The sequence below is a fragment of the Hyla sarda genome, chromosome 6 (genome assembly GCF_029499605.1).
Source record: "Hyla sarda isolate aHylSar1 chromosome 6, aHylSar1.hap1, whole genome shotgun sequence".
Lineage (NCBI taxonomy): Eukaryota > Metazoa > Chordata > Amphibia > Anura > Hylidae > Hyla > Hyla sarda.
Genome location: NC_079194.1, coordinates 180,784,446 through 180,808,788, shown reverse-complemented (window position 1 = coordinate 180,808,788; position 24,343 = coordinate 180,784,446). Strand labels below are relative to the sequence as shown.

Below are 24,343 nucleotides of genomic sequence, written 5' to 3'. Positions count from 1 at the left end.
GGACAGCCGTGATCTTGCACCCGGCACCCCATTTGTAATCAGTCCCCGGAGCGTGTTCGTCACGCCTCCGCCCCGTATGACATCACGCTCCGCCCCTCAATGCAAGCCTACGGGAGGGGGCATGATAGCTGTCACGCCCCCTCCCATAGACTTGCATTGGGGGGCGGAGCGTGAGGTCACACGGGGCCGGAGGCGTGACGAATACGCTCCTGGGACTGATTACAAACGGGGTGCCGCGTGCAAGATCACGGGGGGTCCCCAGCAGCGGGACTCCCGCGATCAGGCATCTTATCCTTTGGATAGGGGATAAGATGTCTAAGCACCGGAGGACCCCTTTAACAGCTGACCAAATCTTTTTTGCTTCCTTTTTTCTATAATGGCAAGTGCAGACATCCAGGATAGTGATGAGATCATGACACTGAACAGTCATAAACTTTATCAGATAAAACTTCAGTAATCTAATATTGTCATATTGTTACCTTGAAGGAGATAATTGTTCGGATAAACAGACCATTCCTCAAATAGAATCTTGGCCATGCCACTTTTTACCAGCAAACTATCCATAACCGTTATCTGCAGTGCTGAAGCTCTCAGCATGAACTTGGTTGCGCACTCATCCTATTAAGGCATTTTCCGTTACAATGGGGCCTGCAGGAGGCCTATGACTGATACTTTCTGGAGTCTTCCTGTCCTTTCAGCAGCTCATTACTCAGGCACGTGTCTCATCGATTTGATAATGTTCAGTAGAGTCCTGTTCACTTTGCATCGTGGTGTGTGAGACATGGGAGCAACCTCTGTGGTGGGCCCACAATAATGGCTCTATTGTATGGACTACCCCTCCAGCAAATTCTGGTTATACATGGCCAATCCCAAGATATAGGCCTAGTGTATAAGTAATCTCTATGCTTAAATGGGCACTGTCAGATACAAAAACTTTTGATATGTTGTAAAGCATGCAAAACCAATAGGTTTTGGAATTGCTTTCATTAGAGAATTTTCAGTATTTCATACGGAGTCAAACTGGTTGTATTAAAGTAAATAGGCTGAGCTGCATACCACATAACCAGTGAACAAGAGTACATTGGTGGTTGTGGCTCTTATTTATATCTTTGTGTAAAGCATCAGTGTCTTTATAATTCTGCCCAGTTCCATTAAGGCTCTCCATTGCCCTTCTTTGGTGCGATGTAGAACAGTATAACCAGAGTCTTGGCTGTAAGCATCAATGTTCTCGGTCTTTCTTTCTGCCGGTAAACTGCTTCACACTGTTTTTACTGTGGTAGTTCATAATGCTCCATAGTAACAGTATTACTTTCCCCTAAGGGAAATGCTCAGTGGGCCTGCTGCATGTTTAATATGCTTGGGTGTGAGATCATGTCTATACTGGTCAGGAACATGTTCAGTGCATTGGTTATTCTAGAAGTTTCACAAGAATTGATACCTAAGCAGCATTTTTCATAATTCCATAAAATGTGGTAGGACAGGTGTCACCTACACCTGGCTGAAGACTACTTGGTAATCGGAGCAACCTGGGACTTTCAGAGGCATCCGTAAAAGATAACCAAGGTTAAGAGCAGCCACATGTTTCTATACCATTCCTTTATGAAAAAAATAAAAATTGTGACTGGGGCTGCAGACTATATAAAGACAAACCTTAAAGAGTGCTCCAGCTCTAAACGGCTACTTCTTGACGTTATATCCTGCAACTTGTAATATCAGTGGCCTATGCTGCCTATATGTAGGTATGCCACCGAGGGGATTTAACAGTACCATCCGAGGAGAAGAGAATATCCAGCGCAGAGTGCAGTGAATCAGGAACAATTTATTAGAGATCACATGGATAGCACAGTGACACCAACGTGTTTCGGGTCATGCCATGACTAAGGGTCCTGTTTGACCCGAAACGCGTTGGTGTGATCTCTAATAAATTGTTCCTGATTCACTGCACTCTGCGCTGGATATTTTTTTCTCTTGTGCTATTGTTGGACCGGGAGCACTGCCGGTTAATCCGCGCACAAGTGTGCATGTTCAGCTGAGGTGAGCCGCCAATTTCGTCTGTCAAGTTTCTACTTAACAGTGCCATCCGTTGCAGACACTCGTCCATAAGTGCCACTGTGTAAAGTGCAAACAGCAACTTCCTGCGCAGTCATACTATTAAACCGCTCCTGAGCCTCGGTCACTGCATCCACTTCCATAGACTTCTAAGAGGATCGCCAGTACAGTTTTCTGGGCAGATTTGATGGGCAGGATTTTATGGTGCAGATTCCAATGTAAACTAAATGACTAAATACAGCTTTAAATCCTGTGCATCAAATCTGCACAGAATACTGTACAAGTGAATAGAACCTCAGGGCTCACTCACACAATCTGATTTCTTTTCATATTCGCAGCAGATCTCGAGTCACTAGGACCTGCAGTGGATTTTCAACAGTGGAGATTCCACTGGTGAAATTCAGCTGCGGGTAGCGCACGGAGACTCCGCCCCTTTACAAACTCACAGCGGGAGAATTGCTGAAAGTTTGAAAAGTCTGCTTGTGTGAATGAGCCCTCAGGATGTTTTCTAGGTGAAAAATAAACATTAAACTGGGCTGAAAAACTTTGCATGAACTTTTTTATAATTTTTTTTTTTTTCACGTTTGCCCCACTAGTTTTTGTGGTAAAGTGAGTAATGTTCTATGTAATGACAATTGGTCCTGCAAAAAAAACAAGCCCTTGCTTCCCAAAAATATGGGGCTCTGTTGGTGGACAATTGATTTTTTTTTTTTCTATGAAAAGGCAAGGAGGAAAAACTTGCTAAAAAAGCAAACAAAAAAGAACTCTTTTGCATCCATAAGAGGTTAAATAAGTGCAATAGGCGATGTATTCGAGAACAATGGACCATATACTGTTTTTTGCAGCAGGGCTCTAGGATTTTCCTTCTATTGTTGAGCACATCCATGACATAATTGACTTCTGTTGCACCTGTACACTGTCAGTGAAAGATTTCAAATATTTTGTTTTCTAGACTAAGGACTCATTGCTTGCTAGCATAGAAAGCCCCAAAATGTATGTTAAACGGGTACTCCGCCCCTAGACATCTTATCCCCCTATCCAAAGGATAGGGGATAAGATGTCAGATTGGCAGGGTCCTGTTGCTGGGGACCCCCAGGATCTCGGCTGCAGCACCCACTTTAATTACTGCACATAACAAACTCTGTGTGTAATTATGGGCAATACAGGGGACGGAGCATCGTTACTTCATGGCCCCACCCCTCGTGACATCACAGCCCGCCCCCTCAATGCAAGTCTATGGGAGGGGGCGAGACGGCAATCACGCCCCCCTCCCATAGACTTTCATTAAGGGGGCGAGCCGTGACATAATGATGCTCTGGCCCCTGTATTGCCAGTCATTGCACACAGAGGGTTTGTTCTGTGCAGTAATGATAGCGGGGTGCCGCAGCGGAGATCCCAGGGGATAACCTTTGGATAGGGGGGATAAGATGCTAGGGGCGGAGTACCCCTTTAATAGATGTTTCACAAAATGATGGCCAGGCTTGGGGTGAAAACAATGTCACCTCAGCCATTTATTTTTTATTTTTTTCTTCATTAGTCCTGTTCTCTAGCCTTAGTAAGGCTGTCAATTTATTTCAAATGGGTGACATGTTCCACAGTTTGCCTATAAAGAAAATAAAACACACTTGTACTGTCCCTGTGCTTTTTGTGAACGTGACTACATGTTCCTAAACCCATTCTCCTATATTTTCAGTGCAGCTTGTTTTTCCCTCAAGCCATGCTCCGGCCCAGCCTGTCTGATGCCTGTTGTCGTCTGTAAGCTCTATTTAGGCTCCTGGGCAGAGCGCACACCTTCAACCCTTTGTTTTGCTACAGCGCAACTGTGACCTTTGGTCTCCTGAGCAATGTAGCTTCAGCAATTTGTACCCATGCAGAATACCCTCAATTAATAGAGCTGGTTAATAGAACCTCTTGCCAGGTCCAGGCTCCTCATTTGGAAACCAGCTGGGCCAGTCATCTACACTCGCTGTGCAGTTTGTCTTAGAAGGAATCCTTCATATGAAGTAAAACCACTTTAAAGGGCAGGTAAGATCAATGGGTGTCAGATGACTAGGCTAAAGTAGTAAAACGTGTACTAACCAGTATAGGCTTAACATTTTGGCCTCTTCATTTGCAGTCACAACATTAGCTGTGCTGTAAACTACACTACAGCCATGGGTGACAGTGTCACTGTGCAGGGAAAACTGAAAGGGCATGCTGCCAGGGTCCCAATAAATACAGCTAACCCATGGCTGCATGCCCTTTCAGATAAGTCTGGTGCAGGTTTTATGCATGGCTGCAATGGGCAAAAGTCAAATTTACTGCATTTTTCAAACCATTTAACACCTTCTCTCCTGAAATAACCCCCCCCCCCCCCTCTTTCCGGTTTTTCAGTAAAGTTTGTTGACTGCATGGCTCCAAAACATGGTAAATTTGATGTTGGAGATCCCCGATTCTTGGTGCTCGGTGATGGGAGTTTGATTGCTAAACGACACCTAAAGCTTCATGGTGAGGACATAAAGTTTCATGTCAATACATGGGATTCTCAAGGCGTAAAATATTCTACAGCAGTTACTATAAAAAGGATGCAGCGGCCTAAAGGGGTAAGTATGTTGTATGATGACATTTTATGGACCACATACTGGTGTTTCCTTTGTTGATCTCTAATCTGTGTTTTGTAGAAAGCTCATGGCAAAGGCAAACAACCCTTACTGATTTTTCCTGAGAAGCCAAGTGGCCTAAAGAGAAGGAAGAGGGATTGGGTCATCCCACCTATCAATGTGCCTGAGAATGGGAGGGGCCCTTTTCCCAAAAGACTTGTACAGGTGAGGACAGTATCCAGTGCCCTTTTGACCAAAATCAAAGCCTATGACTGGCCATAAGCTGTTCCCTACTATTCCCTACTCTACTTTAAAGTTGGTATTCAAATGTCAGTACAATTTTATACAGCTACTGATGTATGTAAAATGTTAACTATTAAATTTTATCCTGGGTTAGGCTGCATTCACATCTCTATTTGTACATATGGGTGGCGGATCCGGCTGGGGGATGGGAAAACCGGGCGCTTCCGTACTCCAGCCGGATCAGCCCGTAAGTCAATTTACTTTAATGAGCTGACCGGAGTCAAACGGTGACTCCGGTAGGCTCAGTTTTGACCCGTATGCGGTTTCCTGACCGGACCTCAAACCATAGTACACTACGGTTTTAGGTCCGGTCCAAAACCGCATACGGGTCAAAAGTGAGCTGACCGGAGTCACCGTTTGACCGTTTGATCAATGTAAATGGAGTTACAGGCTGATCCGGCTGGGGTACGGGAGGGCCCGGTTTTCCCCTCCCCCAGCTGGATCCGGCACCTGTATGTACAAAACGAGATGTGAATGCAGCCTTAAAGCCGGTGTTTTAAACAAGTGCTGGAACCAGTCAAAGTATGAAGGACCATCCCCCAGGCTTCTATAATAAACTTGGAAAAGAGATACATACTGGATACCCTTTATTTAGGGCAGTTTATTACATATGACTGTACAGGGTCAAGGCATAATTTTCAATATACAGATCACAGAACATGCTCTGCAAACTGTTACATTGTGAATGCAGCTATAGGGTAACAAAATAAAGAGGTAATTAATTTGCAAAGTAAATTAGGCAAAACTTTGTATCTCAACTGTGAAATGTTAAAACCCATACATGACATTGTTGCAATGCTAACAAACTGCCTCCATATGTAACGTTATGATTTCTCTCTGCTTCAAGATTAAATCCAACAAGGGAGGAACTATTTTTTACAGCATTACCGGGCAAGGTGCCGATAGCCCTCCTGAAGGAGTGTTCAGTGTTGTGAAGGAGACTGGTTGGATGATGGTGAATAAACCTTTGGACCGTGAACAATATGCATCGTATACTGTAAGTACCTGGACTTGATCTGTTCTCTTCATAATGGATATCTGTGTCTTAGACTCTTCATTTTGTGCAGCCATAGAAATGCAATGGCCAGCGTGATAACTTTTGATCCCACTAAATCGTATACATTTTATAGTTGAGTCTACCTGACTTTGGCAGACTGCACATTTTTATGTGTGGTCCAAGGAATAGTTAAACACTTGTTGGTAATAGGCGGCTGGTGTAGCAAGTAAAGGTTTGCTTCCACATAAGACAGAACTTGGCAAAACCCACCAAATCTTTGTCCCTCATCCATTATTTCCACTGGGGATAATAGGCTGCCAGAGATGTCATACAGCAGTTTATCTCCCCTGTTGAAATATGCATACATACTCAATCTTTCAAGAAGGTTTTTAACAAGTTATATTTAACACAGCTACAGTCTCATGCGGTATCATCGAATGGCGAGCCTGCAGAGGAACCAATGGAAATAATCATCCAAGTCCTTGATCAGAATGATAACAGACCCAAGTTTACAGAAGAAGTATTTAGAGGTTCTGTAAGAGAAGGAGTTCCACCAGGTATGGCTGACATTTTTTTTTTATATATATATATATTTTTATATATATATATATTTTTTTATATATATATATATATTTATATATATATATATATATATATATATATATATATATATATATATATATATATATATATATATATATTTATATATATATATTTATATATATTTATATATATTTATATATATATATATATATATATTTATATATATTTATATATATTTATATATATATATATATTTATATATATTTATATATATATATATTTATATATATATATTTATATATATATTTATATATATATATATTTATATTTATATTTATATATTTATATATATATATTTATATATATATATTTATATATATATATATATATTATATTATATATATTTATATATTATATTATATATATTATATATATATATTTTTTTTTTTCCCGGCATACTTGTGTGTTCTGTCTGGTTCCAGACTTGTTTCTTATCGGTTATAAACTTATTCTACCGTAGGGACTCCAGTAAAAATAAATATAACTGCAACAGATGATGATGACCCAGAAACTGCAAATGCCATTCTTGGTTATTCCATTCTAAAGCAGGAGCCTGAAGATCCAGCAGCTGGGCTCTTTACCATCAATAGTGTGACCGGTGTTATCAGTGTGATTGGGACAGGACTGGATAGGGAGGTGGGTCCCTTCTCTGTTGTGTATATGCAAAATTGACTTTGTCAACAAGCTAACCCTGGTTTTGTATCTACAGAGAGTACCAGAGTATGTACTGACTGTACAGGCTGCTGACATGGAGGGAAATGGCCTGTCCACCACTGCAAAAGCAGTTATCCAAATTTTAGACACCAATGATAATGCCCCAGTTTTTGATCCTGTGAAGGTAAGTTTTTGTTTGTTATATATACAACTGTTATCTAGGGGTTGAATACTTTTATACAATAGAAGGTATTTATTCAACTGAACAATTGACCATTTTAATGAACACTGACATCAATGAGCCCTGGAATTACCTGGCTGTTACATAAATCCACACATCACACATCCTGATATAAAAAAAAATCTTCATTTAGGACATGATAGATGCCTACATACAGTCCCTAAAAGACTTGCATTTTTTTTTTTTAAGGGTGTCACATATGCTATGGTATTTCAAATAGCATAGAAGCCTAAAGATCAGTGTGCAGTACAAATATTATGCACATAGAACTACATATTTGAGTTGTGAATTGATCTTTCACCCTAGGATGACAATTTCTACAGTTCTACAGTTTCTTCAACACATTTATGGCATGCATGACTTTTTGTAAAGGTAAAAATAATTCAATTGCATAAAATTCTTCTTAATTCAATCTTAAACCTCCTTCACAGTACATAGCACTTGTACCGGAAAATGAAGTTGGATTTGAAGTTCAGAGGTTGACTGTAATTGATCTGGATGAAGAGAAAACACCCGCATGGCGTGCAGTTTACAAGATAAGAGGAAATGAAGGAGGATTTTTCAGCATTGCCACAGACAAAGATACAAATGAAGGCATTCTGACTACAGTCAAGGTTGGTGCCTGTACTCCCATATAGGAGGGCTAAAAAAGTTTTCATAAGACTCATTGTTTTAGAAATGGAATCCAAAACAGTGAGTTGTTTAGTGTCATATTGCATCCTCTGCCTGAAGTTTTCTCATCTGAAGAGGAAAAATACAGTAGTTGTCTAGTCTGTATCTTCTGACTCCCAGCTGACTTTCTTATGCCTTTGACCTTGATGTACGCTCCCTGCTGATGTTTGTTAAAACAAAAAATGGGAAAATCTCAAACATACTGTTCAAGGCTATGTACTTTAACACACTGCCTCTAGTGGATAAAGTTTGTAATTCCTTCCTCTTGTGTTAAACACAAGCTGGCCTTTCACAGAATCCTACCTTGTGGTTAGCTGATTGCATTATATTATCTACTATTTCTGGCAGGGTAAACAGCTGACTTGTCATTCAATTCTTCCGCTCTGTCAAGATTTGTCTATTTATTCATTGTTTTCCTGAATCTCCAACTTTTGCAAAGCTGCAATATTGTGTATATGTACTTGAATAAAAGGGCATTCATTAAGTTATTGAAGTCACAGGCTTGTAGGAATATGTAATTTAATAGTTTATCTTAACAAGGAAAGGCCAAAATGGTGGCTCAAGTTGTGCACCACCACCAAGTTGTGCCAGTGAAATTGCGGCGTCCTGAATAGCTGAAAGGATGGTGGGAGGGTCCTTATCTGCCTCCTCTCCATCAGAACTGCGATCTGCTTCTCCTTGCCTGCTCAGCAGGATGCAGCAGCAGAGCGATTACACTGATCAATGCTATGCTATGGCATAGCATTGAACAGTGTATGCAATCAGAAGATTGCATGTAATAGTTCACAATGGGGACTATAAAATGGTGTAACAAATTAATAAATGTGAATTAATCCCTTCCATACTAGAAGTTTAACTCTCCCCCTTTTCCCAAATTCCATATAAAAAAAAAATCATTTTTAGGTTTACATATTTGGCATCGCCGTGTGCGTAAATGTCTGAATTATAAAATATAATGTTAGTTAAACTGCACGGTCAATGGTGTATACGTAAAAAAAAATTCCAGTCCAAAATTGCGTATTTTTGGTCATTTTGCATAACCTAAAAAAAATAAAAAATAGTGATCAAAAAGTCCCATCAAAACAAAAAATGGTACCAATAACTTCAGATCATGGCACAGAAAGTGATCCCTCTTACGTCCCTTTATGTGGAAATAAATTTTAGTAAAATAAAAATGGAAATTAGGTATCCTTGCGACATATGGACCTACAGAATAAAGATAAGGTGTCATTTTTACCGAAAAGTGCACTGTGTAGAATCTTAAGCCCCAAATTTACAAATTGGCTTTTTTTTCTAGTTTTGCCGTAGATTGTGGTGAAATGAGATGTCATTACAAAGTAAAATTGGTGGTGCAAAAAAGCTCAAAAGCTCTTATATGGGTCTGTACGTGGAAAAAGGAAAGCATTAAGTTTTTGTTTGTTCCGCCTCTCCTAAGAAATCATAAATGCAAAAATGAAAAATGGCCCGGTCCTTAAGGGGTTAACATTATCATTTCTGGGAAAACCATGAGTGATCCTCTTGACCTGACTGTACATGGGCCAACATTTGTACACAGCACAGTCTTGTAGTGAAGTCTTGTGCATTTTTTTTTTTTTGTTAGCTACCGTATATACTCGAGTATAAGCCGACCCGAGTATAATCCGAGACCCCTAATTTCAACCCAAAATCCCAGGAAAAGTTATTTACTCGAGTATAAGCCTAGGGTGGGAAATACCTCATCCCCCCCTGTCATCATCCAGACCCGTCATTAACATCATCATCATCCCCTTGTCATCATCCCACACATCCCCCCTTCATCATCCCCTTATCATCCCACACATCCCCTTATCATCCCACACATCCCCCCTTCATCATCCCCTTGTCATCATCCCACACATCCCCTTATCATCCCACACATCCCCCTTCATCATCCCCTTGTCATCATCCCACACATCCCCCTTCATCATCCCCTTGTCATCATCCCACACATCCCCTTATCCCACACATCCCCCCTTCATCATCCCCTTGTCATCATCCCACACATCCCCTTATCCCACACATCCCCCCTTCATCATCCCCTTGTCATCATCCCACACATCCCCTTATCCCACACATCCCCCCTTCATCATCCCCTTGTCATCATCCCACACATCCCCTTATCATCCCACACATCCCCTTATCATCCCACACATCCCCTTATCATCCCACACATCCCCCCTTCATCATCCCCTTGTAATCATCCCACACATCCCCTTATCATCCCACACATCCCCCCTTCATCATCCCCTTGTAATCATCCCACACCCCCCCCTTCATCATCCCCACCCCCCTTCATCATCCCCACACCCCCCCCCCCCTTCATCATCCTCTTCTCATCATTCGCCCTCAGTGGTCTTCAACCTGCGGACCTCCAGAGGTTTCAAAACTACAACTCCCAGCAAGCCCGGGCAGCCATCGGCTGTCCGGGCTTGCTGGGAGTTGTAGTTTTGAAACCTCCGGAGGTCCGCAGGTTGAAGACCACTGCGGCCTTCAACATCATCCAGCCCCCTCTCACCCCCTTTAGTTCTGAGTACTCACCTCCGCTCGGCGCTGGTCCGGTCCTGCAGGGCTGTCCGGTAAGGAGGTGGTCCGGTGAGGAGGTGGTCCGGGCTGCTATCTTCACCGGGGGCGCCTCTTCTCCGCGCTTCCGGCCCGGAATAGAGCCGTTGCCTAGACAACGACGCATCTGCGTCGTTGTCAAGGCAACGTGACTATTCTGAGGCCGGGCCCGAAGCGCTTAGAAGAGGCCTCCCCGGTGAAGATAGCAGCCCGGACCACCTCCTCACCGGACCACCTCCTTACCGGACAGCCCTGCAGGACCGGACCAGCGCCGAGCGGAGGTGAGTACTCAGAACTAAAGGGGGTGAGAGGGGGCTGGATGATGTTGAAGGCCGCAGTGGTCTTCAACCTGCGGACCTCCGGAGGTTTCAAAACTACAACTCCCAGCAAGCCCGGACAGCCGATGGCTGCCCTGGCTTGCTGGGAGTTGTAGTTTTGAAACCTCTGGAAGTCCGCAGGTTGAAGACCACTGCGGGTGGGGGAGTTCACTCGAGTATAAGCCGAGGGGGGTGTTTTCAGCACGAAAAATCGTGCTGAAAAACTCGGCTTATACTCGAGTATATACGGTAGTTTGACTGCATAATGCAGTGTCCATAATTCCCTAACCTATAGCTTTTTACGGTATAGCTGTGAGATGCCATTTTAACCCCTTAAGGACTCAGCCCATTTTGGCCTTAAGGACTCAGACAATTTAATTTTTACGTTTTCATTTTTTCCTCCTCGCCTTCTAAAAATCATAACTCTTTTATATTTTCATCCACAGACTAGTATGAGGGCTTATTTTTTGCGTGACCAGTTGTCCTTTGTAATGACATCACTCATTATATCATAAAATGTATGGCGCAACCAAAAAACACTATTTTTGTGGGGAAATTAAAACGAAAAACGCAATTTTGCTAATTTTGGAAGGTTTTGTTTTCACGCCGTACAATTTCTGGTAAAAATGACATGTGTTCTTTATTCTGAGTGTCAATACGATTAAAATGATACCCATTATTATATACTTTTATATTATTGTTGCGCTTAAAAAAAATCACAAACTTTTTAACCAAATTAGTACGTTTATAATCCCTTTATTTTGATGACCTATAACTTTTTTATTTTTCAGTATAAGCGGCGGTATGGGGGCTCATTTTATGCGCCATGATCTGTACTTTTTTTTGATACCACATTTGTATATAAAAAACTTTTAATACATTTTTTATAATTTTTTTTTTAATAAAATGTATTAAAAAAGTAGGAATTTTGGACTTTTTAAAATTTTTTTCGTTCACGCCGTTCACCGTACGGGATCATTAACATTTTATTTTAATAGTTCGGACATTTACGCACGCGGCGATACCAAATATGTCTATAAAAAATGTTTTTTACGCTTTTTGGGGGTAAAATAGGAAAAAACGGACGTTTTACTTTTTTATTGGGGGAGGGGATTTTTCACTTTTTTTTTACTTTTACTTTTACATTTTTTTACATTTTTTTTTACACTTGAATAGTCCCCATAGGGGACTATTCATAGCAATACCATGATTGCTAATACTGATCTGTTCTATGTATAGGACATAGAACAGATCAGTATTATCTGTCATCTCCTGCTCTGGTCTGCTCGATCACAGACCAGAGCAGGAGACGCCGGGAGCCGCACGTAGGAAGGAGAGGGGACCTCCGTGCGGCGTTATGAATGATCGGATCCCCGCAGCAGCGCTGCGGGCGATCCGATCGTTCATTTTAATCGCGAACTCCCGCAGATGCCGGGATCTGTATTGATCCCGGCACCTGAGGGGTTAATGGCGGACGCCCGCGAGATCGCGGGCGTCGGCCATTGCCGGCGGGTCCCTGGCTGCGATTAGCAGCCGGGATCAGCCGCGCATGACACGGGCATCGCTCCGATGCCCGCGGTTATGCTTAGGACGTAAATGTACGTCCTGGTGCGTTAAGTACCACCTCACCAGGACGTACATTTACGTCCTGCGTCCTTAAGGGGTTAAATGGCTACTCGGCATCAGTGGGAAAAAATTATGCTACAGGTTAGGGCTGCACGATATAGGGAAAATGTGCGATTGCAATTATGGGCCTAAATATTGCGATGCAATGCGATAAAAGGTGAAATCCCACCATTTCATGTCCAGTCTTCTCCATTTTACAACTATCCACTCATTTTATGCCCACCGCCCCTTTCACATCTCCCCATTTAATTTGTCTCCCCCTGTCACATCCCCCCTCATGGTCAAATCTTCCAGAACATTTTCCTCCGGTCACATTCCTTCCTCCCCTTATGTCACATTCCACCCCCCTGCTTGTACATTGGGTTTCTCGGGCAGTTTTCAAATCTCCTACCGGAACTGGGAAACCCAGTGTGTATGCAAACGAAAGACCTTTCCCCATCAGCCAATCACTGGCTTGACACAGCTGCGGCCAGCGATTGGCTGAAAAGGTCCTACTTGTATGGTAAAGTGAAGACGCTGGACCGCACTGAGAAGAACGGCATCTGCAGGGACCGGGAGTAGTTGAGCAGAAGGTTTTATTTTTCTTTCTGTGCACTTTTACTTGGCTCAATGTTTTTCTACCTGGGTGCCTCCAGATGTTGTGAAACTACCAGCATGCCCGGACAGCCTTTGCCAGTCCAGGCATTCTGGGAGTTGTAGTTTTGCAACAACTGGAGACACCCTGGTTGGGAAACACTGACTTTTAGTATTTCAATTTTTTACCTGCTCTGGCCGTCCCCCGCCCGCAGCAGCACACGGGAGCCCGCCCGAGCAGATAATTTTTCCTGGGGAGCCGTATCGCTATATTGCAAAAACAAAAATCGCAATTCAATTGCCTTTGCGATATATCGTGCAGCCCTACTACAGGTATATAATTGCTTACCTGTCTGCCCCAGTTCTGAAACCATCAAAAATCAGTTTTGCTGCATTTGTTCCTTCTGGTCCTCTGCCATCATTGAGCCCAAAGCAGCATCCTGTAAACACATAATTTCACGTGAATGCCTCAAAGATATGCAGACTGTAGATGCGTTGAGACACCACCAGATAGAAAGTGAAAACTACCCAACTTCCTATCGGGAGTGAATCACTTAAGCTTGTCAAAGCCAGTACGATTTGTGAGAACACTACTTGCTATGGGCAACTGCATTCCCCCAACAGAGGCCTCTGAAAATGAAAGAAGCAATCTAATTGGTTGCAACACTTTTCCTCTACACAGGTTTTGATTTCCCAATAGTTACAGTATAAGCAAATTTTGGGAGAATTTTTTCCCCTTCGATTACACATGGGTCACCCCTCTCCTGATTTAAAAAAAAAAAAAAAAAAATTACATTTTGATAGTCTTACTGTAGTCCTCCTGTTCAATTTTTCTCTTGTCGCCTGTCTATACCCTCTTCAACTCCGCAATCTTCCCTGTACACTGGTGACCAAAACTGTACAGTATTCAATGTCTGGACTGTCCAGTGTTAACACTGTTTTCTCATATATATTCCCCCTTTTTGATGCACCCTAGAATTTTATTTGCCTTGGCAGCAGCTGCCTGACACGGTTTGCTAGTTTACTGTTGACTAAAATTCCTAAGTCCTATTGCATGTCAGCTGTCCTCAGTATTTTCTCCCCATGTGCATAACATTACATTGATCAGCGTTGAACCTTTTACCAATTCCCAGCCCAAAACCCCAACCTATCCAGATCCATGTGTAACCATGCCCTGTCCTTGTGTGTTAACCACTTTACCGAGCTTGGTATCCTCTGCAAAGACACTATACAATCTCTCTAAAGGTCATTAATATATTCACTATCTAGTTGATGTAGATTCTGGAGGTGTGATATTATTCCATAGATTTTACTATTTTAATAGGAGCAAAACTGTCTTTCCCCTAGATGGGGGACTTTTTTTTTTTTTTCTCCCCCACTAATCTCTTGTCTTTTCTCCCTGACAGGGTTTGGATTTTGAGACCAGGAAGCAGTTTGTGTTGCAGATCACAGTAGAGAATGAAGAACGTTTTGCTGTCCCTTTGCCAACCTCAACTGCTACAGTGACTGTGAATGTGGAGGATGTAAATGAGGCTCCATTCTTCATCCCACATGTCAACCTGGTGGAGGTTTCAGAAGACTTGCAACGTGGGGGGCAGATAACTGCTCTAGTTGCTCAGGATCCTGACAAGCAGAAGAACCAAAAGCTCAAGTATGTCAAACACTAATGTATAGGGGCAGGGTATCTGTTTAAATCTTTCAGCTTCGTATCCTGATATCTCTGGCTACAAAAGTTCCGGTAACAGGATCTGTTTAAATATCCTGAAATTGAGTGCAGTTACGCTTTTAACCTCTTTAAGGACGCACCTGTACGCCCTGCGCCCAGTCTGTCTATAACGCGGGGTCATGGTCCCGGCGGCTAATGAAAGCCGGGACCCTGGGCAAATGGTGTGCGGCACCGATCGTTGTGCTGCTCGCTATTAACCCCTTTCAGTCTAAAGTTGAGAAAACTATCCCGGCAGCTCAGTCAGGCTGATGGGGAACAGCGCGGTGTCCCAAACTACTAGGACACCAAAGGAAGGCCCCCTTCCTGCTTCCTCGGCATCCGAACGGCGATTGACTTCTCCATGCCTGAGATCCAGGCAGGAGCAGGCAAGCCCCGATAATACTGATCATCCACATGTAGTTCTATGCCGTTTATCATTGTTAGGAATCAATGTAATGAGTGGAAAGAAAGTAGAAAAAGTTACTAAAGATGAATTAACCCCTTCCCTAATAAAATAATCACCCCCTCCCATTTTCCCATTTTCAAAACTGTAAAAAAAATATATATACTTGGTATCGCCGTGTCAATGATGGTCACACAAAAAAATTCCAAAGTCCAGAATAGCGTATTTTTGGTCACAATTTATAGCACAAAAAAATGAATAAAGCGATCAGTCCAAAACAAAAATGGTACCGATAAAAACTTCAGATCACTGCGCAAAAAATGAGCCCTCATACCACCCCCTACACGGAAAAATTAAGTAATAGGGGGTCAGAAGATGACTATTTTAAACTTATTCATTTTCGTGCATGTAGTTATCATTTTTTCTAGAGGTAAGAAAAAATCAAACATATTACAGATAAGGTGTCATTTTTAGCAAAAAAAGCACTGCTTAGAAACGGAAGCCCCCAAAATTATAAAATGGCATTTTTTTCAATTTTGTTGCACAATGAAATTTTTTCCCATTTTGCCATGGATTTTTTGGTAAAATGGCTGTCACTGCAAAGTAGAATTGGTGGCGCAAAAAATAAGCCATAATATGGAATTTTAAGTGCAAAATTGAAAGTGTTATGATTTTGTAAAAAAGGAAAAACCCTGCATCTTTAAGGGGGTTGAATGGGGTTGTCAAAGATTAGAAACAAACATAAACATAGAAGCAGAATGTGTTTGCAAATAAGAACCATTGGCTAATCTGTTCTGCCCAATATTCTGAATACGATCAATAGTCCCTATCTTATATGAAGGATAGCCCTATGCCATGCATGCTTATTTGCAGCTACCACTTCTACATGAAGGCTATTCCATGCATCTGCTACTCAGTAAAGTTATACTTCCTGATATTGCTTTTAAATATACTCTTTTACCATGATTCCTTTTTTATGTATTTAAGTTTCTATCATATCCCTTCTATCACGTCTGTCATTGCAGGTAAGGTAAATCCTGCAATTCCTGAACAAAAAAAAACATGAAAATGTTTTAAAAAACATCACACTTGTACTCAGGTTTTCTGTTATTGCAGCTCAGCCTTATTCCCTTTAATAAAGTTGAGCTTTAAAGGGGTACTCCGCTGGAAAAAAATGTTTTCTTTAAATCAACTGGTGCCAGAAAGTTAAACAAATTTGTAAATTGGACAAAAAGAATTTGAGGCTCAAGGTCTTTGGATAAGGAACACACTTGTTGGTTAAAATATATGAAATATTTATTAATTAATTACTATCAACTGATAGTCCGGGATCACAGGGCCCTTGTAAATCCACGGAATCAGAAGATTAATAAAAAATATAAAATCATAAAATTCATATGTATATTCATAAAATAAAATTATATATATACATATATACATATATCTATAGATGTATGAGACCACTGAAAAGGGTAGCAGCTATTTCAAATCGGCACTCTGATGGACATTATCTATATACAAATATTATCCAAAGTGCCAGTGCAGTCCTGAAAATATAGATCACACAGTCTATCACACTTATAAATGTCCTTTCAAGACAGTAAAGTGGCAGTTGAATAATATTCAGGTGTCTGTGGCTCCAGACTTAGATGTCGCTCTGTATATTATATAGAGCAATCCTAGGATGCTGTATTCCACAGCGGTAAATTCAAACTCTGCGCATAGTGTTTGGGAAAGGTTTAGCTCACCGGTCCTGATGCGATTCTCGGGAGGTAACTTTACCGTTCCTTGCTTGTCCTCAGCGATGTCAGGCAGCCGTCTGTCCCCGCTCTCTGGCCTGAGAGCGCACCGCTGGAGTCTGTCGACTCCTATTCGTGCGATGTTAGCAGATGGTGGGCGATAGATACAGGGGCTGCTGCGCTTGCAAGGCAGGTAATCCAGGTGGCGTCCTCGTGTAGAGAGCACGCGATTTTTTACTTCTATTAAAAAATCTTAATCCTTCCAGTATTTATCAGCTGCTATTTGCTCCACAGGAAGTTTTCTTCTTTCTGAATTTCCTTTGTCTGACCACAGTGCTCTCTGCTGACACCTCTGTCCATATAAGGAACTGTCCAGAGTACAAGCAAATCCCCATAGCAAACCTCTCCTGCTCTGGACAGTTCTTGTTATGGACAGAGGCGTCAGCAAAGAGCACTGTGCTCAGACTGAAAAGAACTCCAGAGCACTGTGGTCAGACAGAAAGGTAATTTTAAAAGAAAATAACTTCCTGGGTAGAAAATACCAGCTGATAAGTACTGGAAGGATTAAGATTTTTAAATAGAAGTAATTTACAAATCTGTAAAATTTTCTGGCACCAGCTGATAAAAAAAAAAAAAAAAAAAAAAAAATTCCAGCGGAGTACCTTTTTAATGAAACTACCTGTATACAGGTGTGGCAGTAAATTACCTGTATACAGGTGTGGCAGTTTTTGGAAGTGGCTTGTGGGGGGAAGCTGCTAATTGAAACTTTTCTAAGAAAAAGTGAAAAATCATAAGTTGAGAGATTTGACGGTTTTGTGACCATGGTATGCCGCAGTTTTAGGTCTGTCACAAAACCAAATATGGGGCAAAAATTAGTCGACTAGTTCACTATCTGACTCCGGTCGGCTCATTCAAATGAATGAGATACGGGCCAGGTTCGGCTCGATCGGGAGCACCCGGTTTTCACTCCCCCAGCTACATCCAGTGACCGTATCGTCAAATCGCAGTGTGAACCCAGCCTAACTCCTCATTCCCCTTTTACTTTGTTAGTGTTTGTTAGGGATGGTTATCTGTTCCTGGGGTTTAAATTAAAACTTACAGCAGTCTCATCCACACTAAACCACCTCTTAGTGCAGGTGACTCTGATCAAAATGGTGGTTTATCTTATTTGTCTAGGTTCCTCTGTTTCCGATATACTGCTAAAGGCTCTTGGTGCAGTCAGGGTGTTCCCTGGTCCTGAAATGCACTGGCTCTCCTCTCAGGCCAGTCCCATGATTCATGCCCCCATTTTATTAATCCTATACTTCGTCTTCTGCGTGTAGCTGCCATGGGCAAAGATCTCTAGCATAACTGTCCCAGGCTCATGCGTGGGCTCTCATCAAGTAGCAGCTATGGACAGGAGTCAATGCACCTTGGGGCTAGGAAATGCCCTTAGTTCACTGTCATTTTGTATATTAGGATTTTTAGCAATGTATCTGTAACAGCGGCACCTAGAGAAAAAGGTGAACCCCATTTTCACCAGAATCTCCTGCACTAACAAGCAGTACTAGCCTAACTTCCCTTTAATGCCAGATAAGGTAACTTCCCCCGCCCCTTGTTAGAATCCTTCATATCGATGCTCAATCTTCCGACCTGCTACAGAGAGCCCAACCAGATAGCCTTGCCCACATGGCCTTTTCCCCAAACGATATCTTAATGTGGTAAACAATCCATATCTTATGGCACTATCAGTACAAACCATATATTTTATGGGGAGGGGGGTTCCAGTCATTTCAGTATTTCCAAACCATATATTAGGACATCCCATGAGGTTTTTTTCTATAGTTATTGTTAACTCCAGTGCACATCCTTAAGGCAGTTGCCCATAGCAATAATCATATTGCTCCTTTTTATTTAAAAAAATGAAAGCCATCTGCTTGCGATAGGCAACTGGACAACTTTTCCTCTGCACAGAAACTCCCAATCGTCTTTTAGTTACTGCACAGCTGTAGGCTGTACAGTATTTCACTTCAGCCACATTCACATGACTGAAGTTACAGAGCAGTATCGGCACAACCCATAAACATGAGTGGTGTTGCACTGCATTTCTCAGGTTATATTGATGTGCATATTGTGTGGAAGTCTTAACAATATCTGAAACAGTATTGCTTTTGATTTAGGTACAAAATTGGTAATGATCCTGCTCGGTGGGTCGCTGTAAATGAAGACACTGGCATTGTCACTGGAAATGGCAACCTGGATAGAGAGTCTGAATTTGTCAAGAACAACAATTACACGATCATTGTGATGGTGGTTGATGATGGTAAGCAGACAGGGTTTTAGTATGTGGATTTTTTTTTTTTGTTTTTTTTGTGCATGTCTGTATAGAACAATAAATGTACTGCCAGTATAAATGCTAGTGGCGCATATTGTCTCTCATTTACTATTGCAAACCCAACATATTTTGTCAGGTTGTGTGCCAGAAATTCTGTCTGTGCCAGAATTGAAAAACCCCTGACTAACTCTCTATTTTGCTCAGAAAACCCGGAAAAGGGGCGTGTTTCCAAAATTTTCACAAAAACCCAACATATTTACTAAGGTTTCCGCAGAAAATGTGATGGATTTGATCTGAGGAAAACCCAACAGATCAGAGCGTGTGTTTGTTTGTGTGTGTGAAAAAAATAAAATTAAAATAAATTTGTAGGGAAAGTGGAAAATGTTGGGAAACCTTAGTAAATACCATGGGGAAAAAAATTGTAGGGAATTAAAACACACAAAGAAACCTACACAACACTCTTAGTAAATCAGGGTCATTATGTCCCAGCTACCTGCGCAAATTATGAATGTGCAAATATGCAACAGGTCATCTAATGCTTGCTATGTTTAGAAAAATAAAGGACTGTCTTTTTACAGGCGTTCCATTTGCAACTGGTACTGGTACGCTTGTTCTGCAAGTGCTTGATGTCAACGATAATGGTCCTGTCCCCAGCCCTCGTGCTTTCACCATATGCAGCAGGCAACCTGAGCCATATGAGTTTACAGTCTCTGATGCGGACATTCCCCCAAACACTAACCCTTATGAGGTAGAGCTCACTCATGGCTCTGATGTGACCTGGACTGCTGAGATAAAAGGAACAAGTAAGTGGATGAAATGATATTAGAACTGTTACAGAAATGTGACTATGGCCTATATAGATGCATTTAGTTATTACACTTGTGATGACTGGACCTCTATGGTTCAACCACAAGGTAGTGTTAAGCTAGGTTCACGCTACGGAATCTCTCAGATTCCAGAAGTGGCCAGCACTTACTGAATCAGTCGGCATGAAGACTGCACCTACACTGCAGTCCCCCTAGCCAGCAATGTATTATAGGTGGTTTCCACCACCAATTCTCTTCTGTTGCCGGCAATGGGATGCTACTGCGCCAGAATTAGAGTGGTGGTCGGCTTTACAATTCCACTCGGAAATTCTTGTGCAGCAGAATCCCATTCTCCAATTCTGTAGTGTTAACCTAGCCCTGTGTGTTTAAGCTGCTTTCTGCTGTGTATTTGTATGCAGGTGCACTTTTTCTATTTTGCTACTAACAAATCTAATTTTTTATTTTTCTCTTCCCCCATCTGCCCAGATTCCATGTTTCTTCAACCCAAAGAAGAACTGAAAGCTGGAGACTACAATATATATGTTCGCTTATTTGATGCTCAAAAGCGGGCCCAAGTCACCGTTGTCAATGCTACAGTGTGCAACTGTGAAGGCAGTAGTATCTCTTGTCAAGATAAGATTGTTGCTGGTTTTGATCTACCCATTATCCTGGTCATTCTGGGGGCTGTTTTGGCACTTCTAAGTAAGTAGATTGGTTTGAGAAACTGAAAAAGCAGAAAGTTGTATAAACCAATCAAAATGTTTACTGTTGTTCAACTGAGGGTATATTCACACAAAGTAACTGGCTCCACTGATTTTGATGGGAAGCCTGACAAGGGTTAGATTTCTGTTCCAAAAATTGACATGTAAAATCTGTGTGGTATTATTCACAATGAAATTCTGCTTCACATCTGCTTTAATGAGGCAATTTTTTTTGTGAGAATTGTCATTTTCTCTGGAAATTTTACTCGGTGTGAACATTTTCTAATGCTGTAGTTAATACCTTACAATTAACAAATATGGTTACACTTTAAAAACTGGATAATTTTGTGACTATGTACATTGGATACATAATTTAGGAAACATGCCTGGGTCTATGTAGTAACCAATTTCATGCATTACAACTAAAGAGATCAGCATTTTAAAGGTGTACGCTGTCTGTGGGGGGGGGGGGGGGGGGGAAGCAACCATCATAACCCTTGTGTGCATCTTTATCTTACCTTCTACAGTCCTCATCCTGCTACTTCTGCTGTTCTTAAAGAGGAAGAAGGTGGTAAAGGAACCTTTGCTACTGCCAGAGGATGAGACGAGGGACAATATTTTCTATTATGGTGAAGAGGGAGGAGGAGAGGAAGATCAGGTGAGGTTTTTTTGAACAGAATGCAGTAAAATCTAGTGTGTTTAGAAAAAATTTCATTTTACACCCCATGGGTGTTTAGAATATAGTCATTCATATAAAAACAAAAAACCTATTTTAGGATTATGACCTGAGTCAGCTCCACCGTGGACTAGATGCACGACCTGATGTTATGAGGAATGATGTGGTCCCGACCCTAATGCCTGCTCCACAGTACAGACCCCGACCCTCAAACCCTGATGAAATTGGAAACTTCATTGAAGAGGTAAGTTTTATAAATGAAGTAAAGTTCAGAAAGATATGTAATTATGGTATCTTCCCAACACCATGAAAATGCATGTACCAGAAATGAAATGTCTACTTGCTTAGGGTTAAACTGCCTAGTCGTCAATTTCCTGTGAGTGGACATTAGTGAGCTTCCATGGCTGCTTATATCGGGAAGTTGCCTAATGGATTCTCAAGCTCATTAAAAGCAGAAATTACCTCTAAACAAGCTGACAGTACATTACCGGCATAATGTTCTGCAGGCTATTCTATTTTTACAATTTTTTGCTACTAAATATGCTGGAATGATAGTCAATTCCTTATTTCATTTATTTATTTTCATTTTAAAGAACCTCCATGCAGCTGATAATGACCCCACTGCTCCACCATATGACTCCCTCCTTGTGTTTGACTATGAAGGAAGTGGATCAGAAGCGGCTTCTCTTAGTTCCATAAACTCTTCAAGCTCAGATGCTGACCAGGATTATGACTGTCTTAGCCAATGGGGTCCTCGCTTCCGGAAATTGGCAGACATGTATGGTGGAGATGAAGACTAGTTTGTTGACAAGGAGAGTGAACAGTGATAATGTGTCCAAAGTAGAACTTCTACCACATCGCCTTAAACAAAACACCTTTTGTTTTTTACATACAGCTGAGGAATAGCCACTTCATATTGTACCTTGAACCACTACATGTATGTTTTTTTTTTTTTCCCTTTTTTTGGCTTTTATGCCTGACAAGCTATGTGCATTATAAAACCAAAATTTGTCCAGGATGGCTTGGCCAATCTGTAGTGCTTAGTAAGTGCAAAGATCCAAAATCCAGTGCTGCTCAAACTAAAATATCGCTCAGTTGTGCCTTTCTTCAGAGGCTTTGGATGATATGTTACTTGTTTGCCTTGGTTTTTAGAATCAGATCTATCATGCTTAAAGATGACATTGGACTTTTCAACTCCTTCACACTAACCCTTGACTCTTGTCCACACAAGAACAGAGTGCATAACACTGGAATGAAGCTTGGACTAAAAAGCCTTTAAACCACCGCACAGGTTTAATGCAGGCCATACCTTCAAGTGTCTGGGAGAAGACCTAACTTAATGGTGGTGGTTCATTGGATAATGAGATCACACCAAAGCCTTGTTGACATCAAAGACCCCTTATTTTATTTTCTAAACATTCTCATGTCATTGTAGTAGGGTAGATCTTATTCATTTTTTTTATTTGTTTTTTTCTTCCCCCACCCACACACAATTTGGGTTATCACAGCAGGTTTTATATTGATTATTTTTCATCTTTGTGTACTATTTATAGAAATTGTTTTCTAACTTGTGTTTAAACTTTCAAGAAAAGATTTGATGTAAAGTACCTAAATACATTTTATTAAAGGTTTGTCTCTGTGTTTTCCTAACCTGCTCTAGACTTATGCAGGGGAGCTAAAGCAAATCACATTTTAAAGGGGTTCTTCAACCTTGGCAATGTTGGCAGAAAAATCGAACTTCCAAGGCTCCTTTTTATATGGTGCCTTAATAGCTTTGAGGTCTGTTCGCTCTGTTCATCCACGAACAAAAGAACCACCTCCGTGGAGGCATTTAGGCACTGAATGTAGTTTAGTGCTGCACTACTGTCAATGTCAAATATCACAGGTACACGTTCTGAAGAATTATTCTTAACCCCTTAAGGACTCAGCCCATTTGGGCCTTAAGGACTCAGACAGTTTTATTTTTAGGTTTTTCGTTTTTTTTCTCCTCTCCTTCAATAAATCATAACTATTTTATATTTTCATCCACAGACTAGTATGAGGGCTTGGTTTTTTTTGCGTAACCAGTTGTCCGTTGTAATGACATCACTCATTAACATTTTATTTTAAAAGTTCATATATTTACGCATGCAGCGATACCAAAGATGTATATAATTTTTTACACTTTTTGGGGTGAAATAGGGAAAATGGGACAATTTACGTTTTTTATTGGGAGGGGTTTTTTCAAATTTTTAATTTTACACTTTAATAGTCCAAATAGGGGACTATTTATAGCAATCATTCGATTGCTAATACTGTTCAGTGCTATTGGTCATCGTCTGCTCGATACCAGAGCAGAAGACCCGTGGAAGGCAGGTGAGGGGACCTCCGTCTGCCGTGCTGGATGATCTGATCGCTGCGGGCAATCCGATCATCCATTTTAGTGACCGCGATGATGCAGATGCTGTGATCTGTATTGATCATGGCATCTGAGGGGGTTAATGGCAGACATCCGTGCGATCACAGATGTCTATCAGCAGCCGGCACCTGCCGCGCATTACCAGAGCATCGCTCCGATGCTCACGGTTAAGCATAGGATGTAAATGTACGTCCTGGTGTGTTAAGTACCAGCTCACCAGGACGTACTTTTAAGTCCTGTATCGTTAAGGGGGTTAAAGGGTTTTTGTAGGTTCTGTATAGCACAATTAGACATTGTTCCCAATGCTCTCGACTAGCTTTACAGCATCCCCTTGAATGTGACTATCCATTTGATTGTAATCTTGAATATGTTCAGGATTTGAGCCATGTATGTATTTTATAGAACTACCA

General features: G+C 41.4%; 1 protein-coding gene across 1 annotated transcript in view; it reads left to right on the top strand.

Annotated features, from left to right (window-relative positions):
- The window catches only part of LOC130276494 (EP-cadherin-like), a 46,146-nt gene extending 22,946 nt beyond the window's left edge, over positions 1–23,200 (top strand). Inside the window, exons 3-16 of the mRNA XM_056525959.1 lie at positions 4,423–4,631; positions 4,710–4,853; positions 5,779–5,928; positions 6,341–6,485; positions 6,992–7,167; positions 7,241–7,369; positions 7,858–8,040; positions 14,598–14,842; positions 19,198–19,340; positions 19,931–20,155; positions 20,645–20,860; positions 21,387–21,517; positions 21,636–21,779; positions 22,129–23,200. Coding sequence (XP_056381934.1) covers positions 4,423–4,631; positions 4,710–4,853; positions 5,779–5,928; positions 6,341–6,485; positions 6,992–7,167; positions 7,241–7,369; positions 7,858–8,040; positions 14,598–14,842; positions 19,198–19,340; positions 19,931–20,155; positions 20,645–20,860; positions 21,387–21,517; positions 21,636–21,779; positions 22,129–22,335 — 2,447 coding nt within the window. The 3' untranslated portion in view covers positions 22,336–23,200. The remainder of the gene's footprint in view (positions 1–4,422; positions 4,632–4,709; positions 4,854–5,778; positions 5,929–6,340; positions 6,486–6,991; positions 7,168–7,240; positions 7,370–7,857; positions 8,041–14,597; positions 14,843–19,197; positions 19,341–19,930; positions 20,156–20,644; positions 20,861–21,386; positions 21,518–21,635; positions 21,780–22,128) is intronic.
- Positions 23,201–24,343: the final 1,143 nt, after the last annotated feature.